Raw genomic sequence first — 13,180 nt, 5'->3', positions numbered from 1 at the left:
GAGCGAGTCCTGTGTCTTTCACGGTGCAGCGGGGTCCGTGCTGCCGACCCGTGGCCCGAGAGGTGTTAATAGCGCGGGCGTTAAACTCCTGTCCCGCCCTAACTGCCCGTGCCGCTTTCGCTCCTGTCAGGCGAGAGAGCGCTGCCCGGTCCTTAGACCTCGTAGCCTTCCTTCGGGCCATCCGAGCTTTAACATTCGGGTCTGGCCTCGTTCCCCTATGCCTTTCGGGCATGGGAATGGTCGGCATGCTTCTTCCCTGCTGCTGAGGCAAGCCGTTAGTTCTCGGCCTCGCTTGGCGCGGGGTGCGCAGGTGCCGCCGGCCATCTCTCCCGGCCATCGGGTATCCTGCAGGAGTCTCCTGAGGCGCGCACCTGTGGTATGTACGCGTTTCGTGTGTTTTGGATCAGAAACAGAAAAAAACATACCCTCCTTTTAAGCACAGGTGGGTTTCCCGCATGGTATTTGTTTAAGGAGGCAGAGAGGAAACTATTCTAAGCGCTAGTTCGGAAGAGGAACGGTTCTTTATCTGCTTGTTTTGCCAAGTCTCTCATCTATAGTATGCTGCTCTCATAGTAGAAATACAGGAGTGGCTGTAGGAACAGTGCATTTTCTTATGAAAATGGTACATTTTTAATGTGTAAATGCTGCTTTCTCTCAGTCATGGTTGCATGAGTGTTTAGGGCCTTTAAGGGGAGCTAGTGGAGAAGGGGGTGATATTTTTTTCAGTGCTTTAAGTTAAACAGTTGAATACAGAAATGTGGCAAGCTGTTTTCCTCAGTTGAAGTAATCTTAATGCTAGACTTAAGTTCGTTAAGGACATTTTAAAATTCCTGTTTATTTGATATATGGAGTTGACGTTAATAAAAAATAATCAACTATTTTAGTAACCTCTCAGTTTGCAGCTACTTAATGAAATGTACCAGTGAATTATGTGGCCATCTTCTTTGCTCATTTTGAGAATCACCTGTCATTTACCCCTGGGTACAGTTGCCTTCCACTCCACTAGGAAGACTATATATATCTTACAACTTAAGATGTTTGAGAAGTTGCTTACACAAGCTAGTATTATTTTTTTCCTTGTAGATGTTATTGTTCTACTCAGTAATAAGTACGCTCTACCCTAGTTAGTTCTTTCTACATAACCACAATTCTGTTTACTAAGCGCACGCGTTAAAATCTGCAGAGGACATTTTGCCTCAGGTTGGTGCCGGGACCTCTCTGCAAACGTACGTTTGCATGACTGAGACCTGTGGTCTCACCTATAATATCTCGACTGTGTGTGAAAGATGTCGCTGTACACATGACTTTTTTTGTATTTAAAAGGTATAAAATTCAGGGTTTCCTTTGTTATCCTATTTTAGCTGGGATCTGTGGGGCCTAATAACTGGGCATCACATCTGGGTTTGGAGCCAATGTCAGAAATGGCTGTTGTGTTTAGTAGATTGGGAAGAGTGTTCTGCTAGTCTAGGTATGTTAGTTATTGAGTTGGGGTTTTTTTTTTAGTTACTAATGCTATATTCTGCACACGTATATTTAAGAAATTGCAGAAAGTTGCTGTGTTTGGTCAATTTGTTTTTACATGCCTAATTCTTGATTACATCAGAACAGGCTACAATATCGAGTAGCAACACAGCTGAAAGATAATGAACTGTTAGTTGATAGTCATAGATGGTCTGAATGCCTGTTGCCCCTGTATGTTCTGAACTTGCTAGGCATGTCAATAAATCACTTGGACCTCGCAAATTCTGAGAATGTGGAGCCACAAAAATGTTTTTCTCCTGGGTAGGGAAGCTATATCAATTCCTTCTGAAATTTAAGCATCGCTTTGACTTAAAAAGAAATTTGAGGAGCTGTTTTGGGCAAAATACACTTAACTCACCTGAAGTTGCTGTTTAATGTTACCAGGGCATTCTTATCCTGATTGTTTGCAGCTGATCCTCCCACACCTGTAGACTTAAGGCTATTAAGTTTGAAATTATTAATGATGGGCACTGTTCTGATAGCATGCAAATGCCTATAAATGTAAAAGCAATTTGTAGCCTGTGCATTTGCTTTCTGTGTAGCATGTAGAATACATACAATAGGGATGATTGCCTGCTGTATTTCTACTTGTGCACTGTTTGCATGTCGTATGTATATGCAGGCAGTATGTATTTTTGTAGAGGTCTACAGGAACTAGGCACTTAAATCCATCTGAATTGCACTTCTTCACAGTTTATATGAAAATCCATTTCAAGTAACTACATTGAACAATGTATTGCAGCGGGATCCACAAGAACAGCAATGTTTTCTTTCTTTTTTGTTGCAGTCTGTAAGATGACTACAATAACTTCTTCCAGAGGAAATCCAGAAGTGGTCAGTGCCAGGAGAACAGAATCACGTGATGTTTCAGATATTATTGGCCTCTTCAGCCATTTTACAGAAGTAGTTTTTGGAAGGATTGATGTCATGTACCTTTTGTAAGTAACAGTATTTTAGGGACATTATATTACCTTTCTTGCAGGAAACTTCAAGAAATTGTTACATTTAAAATGGCAGAAAACATTATGAGCCTTTACATGGTGTAGCATAATGACTTTTCACAAAAAGGGAGAGAAAATCTGCTTCCATCTCTTCTCCACATGCACGACTGTGCAAACTTGGATCATTGATGCCAGCATGGTGGACAAGATTTGACTTTATTTGACTCTAGCTTCCTTTTTATAAAAGTTCAGAAGAAATAATAATACCTGATGAAACCATCAGATTCCAATGTCTGCTGTCTGCTTCGTCTAACAGAATCCTCTTGCCTGTTGGAGAGTGATAGAAATAGAGGGGCAGGGACTAGGGTTTTTAATCACTTTGTGGCTGTGACCGTTCTGTTTTCTTTTCCTGTGTATGTCTAAATCTTTTCCTTCTCTTCCAGTTTCCCCTTAACGAAAGGAATTGGTTATTTTTTGCCTCTCTTTATTTTACCTTGGGAGACAGCCTCTATCTGCCATAAAATACATTTCAATGTGCCTCTTCTTTTCATGTTCCCAAGATACCTAATATCCTCCATGTTTTGCCCTCTGTATCCTTGCTGCTTGCATGGCAATGTCCTTAGCGGAAATGGGTGGCTGTAGAAGTCTTCTGTTACCATACCTTCGTCACCAGAGATAGTGATGAACCTTCTGCACTTCATCTTTCTGTACAGTGATGAAAGATGATAGACAGACTATGTGAAATGCTGATGAGTCACTTAGTTTTTTTCCACTTGACTTAATGGCAAATGTCTCAGATACCAGCTATTTGGCGAAAAAACAGATGTATGAAGAAACACGCAAAGAAAAAGGGAACATTTAAGTCTTGCATATAAAATTCATAGTAATTGAGGATTTGAAAAATCATGTGAATTGTTATAATGTCAGAATACACTAAAGAAATATTTGGAATTGAAGCAATAATGTCAAGTTAGGATGTGGGCAATTAAGTTTTATTGAGGCCTGATCCTGGGAGCACTTTTGAACATGGTTGATTTTGTTATTCTAACAGGCTGAATTAACAGTCAGTCACTTTTCTTTGTGTAGTTTCTTCAACTTCTGCAAAATTAAATTGTTTTCACAGAGAAAAATCAAATCTTGCTTTGACAGTCTGCAATGAGAAGAATGAGGTTATAGCCCATGCTGTCTTTCTGGACTATCCAAATTGGAATATCACTGATCAGTCTGACTGGGAATCATTCTTACATGAAAACTACATTAACAGTAAATGCACTGTAAGTAAATTGTGTGATTTTAGTTGAGTTTTCATTTAAGGCTTAGGTATGAAAATATGCATAGGCATCTAAAATCTGTTTTAGGTAGATTTGAGGCATTCAGGCTGAAGAAGGTGATAATCAGATTTCTTACAAAATCCTCAAGTGCTCAGAAATTCATGAGTACCTGTGCTTTTGCCACTACAGTAACTGAAGGTAGCTGTAAGGATGGCAGTTAGGGAACACAAGTCCTTTCTTTGCCAGCCATGTGCAGGACATGTCTGATGCATTGTGCTAGCACTGAGAGCAGTGTGAATCATAGCTGTCACCAATATTTTTAATTCAAAAAGCTGTCCAGCTCTGCTGTTATCTGACAGAACATTTACCTGGGAGGTGGAGTCCTTGCTTTAAGGCCCTTCTCACTGTAAGGGAACTGGAATCCTCATTTCTCACCTTTTGGAATAAAGTTTTGCTAATTTACAGAACTGAATGCAAATTTAATGGCTTCAGAGAAAGAATAAGGGACAGGGAGTGTACCCCTGCTTGAAGGATGGTGACTTACACTGGGTGGAGAACCATGCTGAGATGAGCATCTTTTGTTCTGGAGTAAGCTTGTTTGGTGCTGGCGTGGAGATTGCTGCACTTCATTCTGTGTGGTGCCAGTTTTCATACAGGCTCCTCAGGCAAGTTTATGAATTACTCTTAGGAATTACGGACTAGAAATAGGCACTTAGAAGTTCAGGATTCAAATGCTGCCCATCATTCAGTCCTACTAGGAACTAGTTCCTGTGATTGTTGAGAAAAGATGGAAAATGTTAACCATAAACACTCAAAAGCTAGGCAGCACATGCCAGAATTAGGTATTGGCAGTACTGAAATTATCTCTAGACAGTTTGTTCATCAGTTTTCCAATGTTGTTCTGGGTGACGTTAAGCAATGGCTTGCAGAAAAACTGACAAATACAGCAATTGTATTTGAAAATGCTGTGTGCCATTAAAAGAAACAAAATTATTACAGCCAAAGGCAGTATAGAAAAAACCCATGTAATTTTCTTGTAATCTGTTTTCTTTGTCACTTGAACAGTACTTTGTGTATAGGCATATTGCAGGCGCAACCACTTCATTCACTGTGCAGCTGCAGCTGCTCCTGTTCGGTTATGCTGTGCTGTCAGTTCTGCAAGCTCTTCCTCAGGCGGCCTGCTCGACAATATCTCTTGCAGCAAAGCTGCAGCTGACTTTGGAGTGCAGGAGCATACAAAGAGAAAAGACAAAAAAAAAAGAGCCTGAGCATGCTAGGAATTACTATTCATAAACAGGAGTGAAAGGTACTTTGGAACATTGACAAGGAGCAGAAGAACTCTTCTTTTTCTAGAATAGAGATTATTTTCTAAAATACTTACAGAAGATTCAGTACATGTTTTATGCTTCTGCACTGACAAAACAACTGAGCCTATTCTGAGTTATAACTAGATGAGGTGTCGTTGGTTAACTGCAGGTTAAATCCATGCAGATGTGCTTTAGAAAAATTGAGATCTTCTGAAAATAGAATTTCTTAAGAGTCTAGTTGACAAGTCTTTTTCCTAGAGTGCAGAAATGATAAGACAGCTTAGAGGTCTAAATTAGGAATTGACTTGTGCAGCATTTAATTAGTGAAGATGCTTTACAGCATTGCCTGGTTACCATCACTATTCAGAAACAGTTACAGGCCAAATCTTGCCTCCTGGGCCTCCTCTTGAACCTCAAGACCAAAACATTCGTCTTTTTTTTTCTTCTTCTTCTTCCTTTTTCTTTTGCCTTTAAAAAACAAACAAACAAAAAAAGAAAAGTCTGACTTTTTTTTTAGAAATGGCTTTTGATGTTTATTCACTAAAATAGCCTGTTGTCTTTGTGCTGGTCCATATACTGCAACATCTATTAAAATCATTCTTGCTCTAAAGTTGCTGAAATTTATTGGTGACTCTAGCCAAGACATTTTAATTGAATATTAAACTATTCAGAAGACCTCAAGTTTTCCCATTTAAAATATTTTTTGTAGAAACATTTCATGTACAGGTAGACCTTCCTTGACTCAGCACTTGAAGTTAATATGCAAGAGAAAACAGCTGAATTAATAGCACTTTCCATTCTAGCACAAGGGTTTTCCTTTGCTAGTGTTTTCTAGGTTAACTGGAGACATATAGGATAAAGATGTCTTTTAGTCTGCGCTGTTTCTGCCTGGATATTTAAATTTGTCTAATGATGTAATCGTAAGACTTTGTAATTTTTCTTCTTTTTAAGAAAAAACATCTTAGGAGTATGAGAAGTGTGTGAGCTTTTGGTTTTTTTTTTTTTAAACCTAGAAAGAATGTCTTTATCAGCCAAATGTTAAATTAAATGTTGTTAAGATTTAGTTGTTAAATTGTTGTGGTTAATTAAAATGTTGTTAGTCTGGAATTAATACTGTTAAATATGAAATGTATGTATATTGTAGTCAAACAATAGTAAGCTTGAGTGTAAACCAAAAATATTACAGAAGCACAAATCTTGATATAAAAAAAAGTCCTTTAATAACATAACTTTATCCACACATGCTTTGAAGTTACTTATATATGTGAAGCTACTCATTTTGAGTGCAGATCATATATATTGGAAATAAATGTGCATATTAATACTTGGGTTGACTTAATAAATATTAGCTGCATGGTGTTTAGATTTTCATTCCTCATTTTGTAGCCTTTGAACACGTTGTTCATGCATCTTTTTGTGGCAAAAGAAGAATATGCAGCTGGATGTTCCCAAGAAATTGTTAGGTGAGTTCATATGTAACTTTCTGTAGTGAAGCATGTGTACTCTCCTACTGTCATTTGGAGAGGCTGTGGAATTTAAAAATGCCTTAAGGTGATTACTGGATCAAAATTAAATACCCCTCTAAAGTCTCGGAAGGTAGTAAAACATAACCTTGTATTAATCAAATGTGCACTGTTGGCTTTGAAACCAAGCTGTTACAGTTCCAAGTACGCTTCCCAAACAGTGTTAAGGTTTAGCTGTATCTTTGCTGTAATGTTCCACAGAAATAGTACTGCAGTTGCAAGGCAGATTGATTTTTCTTTTTCCTAAATTTCCACTTGTTAAAATCAAAGCGTATTACTGAGCAGGAAGCTTAAAAATCTGTAGATATTTCTGGAATACACTTGTTCCCGGGTAGTCTATTGATAGTTTGTTAGCTACAGATTATATGGTAAGGCTGCAAACGATACAGTACAAACAGCACAATATATTACTGTGTTAGCTCAGTACTCAAATATAACCATTCCTCAGGTTATTTGGTATACTTAGAATCTACTTACATAAACAGTGAATTGCACTTGGTGCTGTTGCTGTTGAATTTACAGTTACTTTGTCGTGTCGTGCCATCTCATCCAGATGCCAGGTCAGAGATCTGCCAGCAGAGATGTGGCATCTTTAATTTTTTCACCACTGGGGAACTGATATAAAAAGGAGGATGTCTGAAATCTAAGGATTAGGAAATTAAGAGAGAAATAAGGTAGAAAAAAAAACCAGTGAAAAAAATGCCCAGATGAATTTCATATGCTTTTATTTGTCATAAATAAAATGTTTTCATTTTTGAGCCATGTGGACTCATGAAGGAAGATGGGAGACACTGGAGAAAAAATTTTATATATTAAATACATATATATATATCTTAAAAAAAACCCTAGCTGCTGTATCTGATTGATGGGTGTAATGATGAAAGACTGAGTACAGTTATGTTATTTGTCCAGGAGAGCTTTTATCACAGTACCAGAACTGGAATTTATACTTCTCTTCATACCAGCTGATGAGAATTTAGGTAAGAATTTAATACTATTTTATTCTTCAAATAATGAGAACAACCTCAAATCTCATTATCATTAATATGCACTGTGTTGGTGGGCTTTTTTGGGGATTTAAATCAAGAGATTTAAATCAGTGCTTGTACTTTGGGAGACAATGACTAATAGGCCACTTGGCACGTATATATATATTCACAAGCACACACATACATAAATTCATACATGTCAGCCAGGCATCGTGCCCATACATCAGAACCAGTCACATCAGGTACTTTCTCTTATTTAGCCAAGTGAGTACAACAAGATGGGGAGAGGACACTTTGGCGAGGGTCAGAAGGGGTGCTGGAGACATGGAAGGAAACTAGGATTATTTCTTTCGGAGCAGAGGTACAAATATGGAGAATGCACATCTTGGAGAACAGCATCTGACTTGGAACTTCAGTCCTGAATTCAGACTAATAAACCAAGCATCTACTTAATGACTGATTTTTGGTTGGAGCTTTCCTGGAAGTGAACTGGAACCTCTTCTGAAATGCCAATTTCTAGACATCTTAGTTCCAAGTCATGCTAAAAAACTCCGTAGTAGTGTGTCAACTACAGAAAACAGTACCTGAATAAGGGCTTTTGTCAAACCTACCCTAGCGACAAATGTCAACTTTCCTTCAACATAATGAGTCCTGACAAAGAGATTCTTCAGTGGCATATAGTATTGGTGATAAGACTAGTATTTCTATAGGGATTTGATCCTACCAATTTCTGATTGTTTTGACGCTTATTCAGGTTTGGGGTGCTGGATTAATTAACAAATTAATCCAGTAGCAATTCTTTCACATGTTTATACTACTGTCATTTCAGCTTCATTGCTTACCTTAAAAGACTTGGAGCATTATGCCATCTGTGGTTTAAGTTCAAAACTCCATTTTCCTCAAACAGTTTTGCTGGTAATTTAAAAGCTTACATAATGGAGTTTCTCTGTTGCTCCTAACAGATTTTTGTCATTCGCAGAGCCAGACATGGGAAATGTCTTTGAAAAGATGATGACTGCCCCAGGGTCAGTAGCGGATACAAACTTTACCCTGCTTGTGTGCCCCAGACACTGGTATCACCCACAGCTGTATGTTCGCAAAGCAAGGTACTGTAGTTTCTCCCTTCTACTTTTATGAGCAGATCTGTCTGGGTTAATTTGAAGAATTTTCTTTTTTGGTTTACAGCATCAGTGTCTTAGTTAAACTGCTATGATTTTCCTTGATAACCTAATTAAGTAGTTCTGTGATTATGCTGTTTTTATTCTACTTCATCACCAGATCAATTGTATTTTTTGTAAAACTAGGTTGCTATCTAGAAAGAATACATTGTTTTGTCAGTGATGTTTATTTTGTGAATCTGCTGGCTTAATTGCATTGCTGCGTATTTTAGTGAGTGCATGTAGTTTCTAGGTCTCTTGGAGCATATTCCAACTCATTTTTAATTTTCTCTTGTTATGTCATATTCTGACCAGTTGAGCAAAGTCTAAATAGGAAGGCCTGTTACCTAAAAGAATTAAATAAGAGCAGAGAATCCCTAGTTCCAGTAGTCCTTCAGATGTGGAGAGTAATCCTCTTTCATCTTTTGTACAGTTTTTTTCTGCGTAAGCACTTCATACATTCACTCTCACTGTGTTTCAGGGGAGCAGGCCTCCTCAGTGTTGCTGAGAGCGCTTAAGAAAATAATGGGGTAACCCTTTTCCTTCCATCATGTCATCTGTTTCAATGGATGCAGTTCGGAGTAAAGACTATGATATGCTCATGCAATGTGTCTTTAGCACAGCCTTGCTCTTGTTTTGGGATTCAAGTCATAAACGTCATTAAAAAAGTTAGACTGAATTATTTTTTTCTTTCCTATCTGCTCAGCTGCCTGCAGCGTACACCAGGCAGAGATGCAAGTTCCTCTAGCAGCCTTGCCTATTAATGTCTACCTGTATATTGACTATTACCGCTCTGTTTTTTCCTGCCACTTGAATTCTGCTGCCTATGCCAAATCGCAGCTTTCTGTGCTTGTGCCAGCATTGTGTACAGTGAATGAGAAGTGCAGAGTTTCTGACCCAATGGGGCCTTATGTTTTCCTGTGTAGATTGCTGGACCGTATATGCTGTCATTGCTGTGTAGGTGCTTCCCTATAGTGTGGTTGAAATGTAACTAGTATCTGTCGCATTTTGGTTCACTTGTTTTCCTCTTCACAGTGGGAAGAGTGCGTGTAGGGTAATGTTTTATGAAGTAATAATTTTATTTGATTCTGATTCATTCTGGAGTTGCTTTTGTTTGTTCTAAATATAAGTGTTGCTCTGTGGTTATGTAGCAGGGTTATGATTAAATTAGCATTTCTGGTCCTTGTAGTAGAAACTGAAGTTTAGGGACAAGGACATCGCTGGGACACTATATCATACGATACTGATGTGTGTGTGGGTCCGTATCGGCCAGTGCTAACAGATGGTAATGCCACATTAGGCATATCACACTGCCTGGTAAATCCACACCTGTTTGTTTATGGGTTAATTCATGCTGACATCTTGGACTGGATTCTGACAGAAGCCTGTCTCTCAGGGAGGTGTTTTACACATATTTAATTTTACCAAATAGGCCTGAAACAAATCTGCAGTTGTGCTTTTTATCCTATAGTTTTAGTCAACATTTGCAATATCCTGTTGCTTGACTTCTGAGCATTTTAAGAAAAAGGACTGAGGCCTGGCCTTGACCACTTCACACCATTCTGCTATAGGTCTGGATATTTCAATATGTTCCAAAATTATTTGCATACTAACTTGATCTACAATTTTTAGGCTTTTAATGAGTATTTCCTTCAAGTTGTCTACCATCTATCAGTATGTGAATGAACTTTAATACTGAGAAGTTATCAGTAGGTGAATTAATTCCTGAGGATTTAAAGTTTTTCCATGTGTTTTGATTCCAACTATTATGTTTGTGTTTGATTTGATTTGAATCGATTCTTTCTTTTGATGGCCATTGGATATTATCAATAGAAATATTTTTGACACGACTGGAAGTGTCATGTAGGCCATACCAGTATTCCACGTAACATCTTGCCTGGGATTTCTGTAGTTTGTTATGAATAATAAAATTATTTACTTAGTTTGTTTGGGGTGTTTTTATTATTAGAAAACTAACCAGGAAACTGTTTTTTCTTAAATTACACAGTATCTGGTGATATAAAATTCATACTTTAATATTGTCTGTCAATAGATCTCTGAATAAGCTAAATTATGTTTGCAGTAGACGCTTTGCCTTTCCTTTCCCTCCCCTCTGTATTCACCTTTGTACTTCACTGGCATCCATAGTAACGTTCAGTGGAGCCCTTTAGAGACTTATCTATGAAAGTTGTCCCCAGCCACCTGCCTAGCAACATGTTCTGGGTCAATGATAGGAGATTAGGGTAATCTCTGTTCCCTCTTCCCTTGCTTATAGAGGGGAGAAAAAAGAAGCTGTAAACTGATACTTTGCTTAACCATTAATTTTGAAGTTATTCTCCATTTGACCTTTATAATGTGAAATAAATCTGTAGTGCACCACAACATAGTCCACTAAGCTTTTATATTTAAGTTTCTTGCTGATATCTTGTCTTTAGATCCTGTCATTCTTGGGTTTGTACTGTATATGTAAGAGCTCATAAATTTGCAGCTCAGTGGAATGCCTTTATCATGCTTGTTCTCGCAGCCTAGGAATTTTGTAGTATTCTTATATTAAAAATCTGTTTGTGTTTTGTTGGTTTTGGGGGTGTTTTTTAAAGACTATGGTGCTAGTGGAGGATTGCAGAAATCAGAAGTAGTTCTGTTCCTACAGCTTCTAGTGTGCGGGGAGATGAATGGGCTTATGTGGAGCCCCATAGGCTGTCACGAGGTCGGCCTCCACATACCGTGAGCCGGCAGAATTGCCATCTGCATCTTGATGTGTGGCCCTGTGTCACGTTGTGTTTTACAGAACAGAATGCTGTAAGGGACTTGGAGCAATCAGCAAAGCATTCAGTTTGGAGATGGTGTGTGTATATTATCTACCCCAGTCAAACAACAGGTTTCAATTAGTGTACAGTCTCATTCCTTTACCCCTAAATTAGTTTGGTTTGTTTGAGGTTTCATAACACATTATCAGATTTGCTATACTAATTAATTGTGTTGAAGTAGTGAAGTTCTGGCAATAGAAAACCTTACTGCAGCTTTTCCCTTGAGACACTGCCTGCGAAGAAGAGGAAGACTACTATTTTGGTTTGAGATATGAAGAATGTGAATTACTATACAATTTTACAGGGTTTCGTTGTTCTTGGAACTTCATTTTAGTTGCATCTTTCGAATTAGTTCTATGGACAAGTAATTGATGGTGTGCTATATTTTCCGTACTTTTTTTGTATAAAACTTACTACAATGAAGACTCGCGAACAGTGAAAAAGAACAAAATTTGTCACCCCTGGCAGCTGTTTTCAGCTTTGAGTGGTCAGTGGTGATATTCATCTCTACTGGTTTTTCAAGTTGGCTTTCTTAACTCAAAAACTGTATGAAAGAATCTGGCGACTGCCAGAATTAAATTATTTAAAACTCCTGGCAGATGGAGTAGTATGGTGACTTGAGACATCCTAAAGGTCACAAGTTAAGCATTTATTCACCCGCTAGAAAGGCTGTTAGTAAGGCGTGTGTAACGGACGCTCACTCCAGGCTACAGCGGCTCCCTTGCTGTCCATCCCGCCCCAACGGCCCACTGGACTGCCCTTGCCAGAGAGAGGTCGGGGTGGAGGGGTGTTCAAGGCCTTGTCTCCGGGCTGTGCTGAGCAGTGGGGGCAACAGGAGTAAGAAGAGAGCTTTCAAGACAGATGGCCCGAGAATAAAAAAGCAGAAGCAACGTCAAAATAAAAAGGGCCACTGGCCCCTAGTAGAAGGGTAGTCTTGCTCAGAAGGTGACATTCGTTCTGGTGTGTAGGAGCAGCAAAAAACATCTAGATACCACCTAAATTGTCCTTCAGTCTTATGCTAGAGTACTTGGCCAGTACTTAGAAACTCAGACCACGTTTGATGAGATAAGAAATAAATTTTTTTGGCCCAGTTGTGTTAACTTTAAGGCTTCTTCCAAATCCAGAAACATGTGAAGAGTAGAAATGAGAATCAGTTTATTTTGTTTTTCTGAATTGCTGTATATGCAGAACTAAGATTTCCAAATTATAGGTACAAGTATTTAGGTACAAGCATGTACAAACTTGAGCGATAGGAGCCTGAAGCAAATGACAAGTTTTCCTAAAACTGAGGGAAGTGTTAATAATCATTCCTGATAATTGTCTTCAGAAACATGTTGCTATGATGTGTAACACTTTCAAAGAAAAGAGAACTATTAAAAATATTTTTCTGTTGACGTTTTACTTGAGGGAGATACAGAAAAGGATATCCCCGTCGGAGACTAAGGGCAGTGTGGAGTAATGGATCTATAAAACCGTAGTCGTGTTGCAAAGGATCGGTCACAGCTGCGGGGGCGTTAGGCCGCTGGGTTCCCAACCTTCCGGGCCGCTGCGATCCTTCCAGGCCAGCTGGCCTCCGCAGGGCGGGAACTCTTCAGACCCCTCGGCAGCCAGGGGGTCCTTTCCCTTTCCCGCCTGGGGGCCGAGTTTCAGAGCCCGGCGCCGCC

The 13,180-nt window shown here is 38.9% G+C and overlaps 1 protein-coding gene across 1 annotated transcript in view; it reads left to right on the top strand.

The window, feature by feature from the left end:
- The first annotated feature begins 2,316 nt into the window (after positions 1-2,316).
- The window catches only part of CFAP61 (cilia and flagella associated protein 61), a 108,550-nt gene continuing 97,686 nt past the window's right edge, over positions 2,317-13,180 (top strand). Inside the window, 5 exon segments of the mRNA XM_009330133.1 lie at positions 2,317-2,459; positions 3,586-3,736; positions 6,427-6,503; positions 7,476-7,543; positions 8,532-8,658. Of these exon segments, the coding sequence (XP_009328408.1) occupies positions 2,317-2,459; positions 3,586-3,736; positions 6,427-6,503; positions 7,476-7,543; positions 8,532-8,658 (566 nt within the window).

Source organism: Pygoscelis adeliae, unplaced genomic scaffold (assembly GCF_000699105.1).
Source record: "Pygoscelis adeliae isolate BGI_AS28 unplaced genomic scaffold, ASM69910v1 Scaffold188, whole genome shotgun sequence".
Classification (NCBI taxonomy): Eukaryota; Metazoa; Chordata; class Aves; order Sphenisciformes; family Spheniscidae; genus Pygoscelis; species Pygoscelis adeliae.
This window is presented reverse-complemented; position numbering and strand designations above follow the sequence as displayed.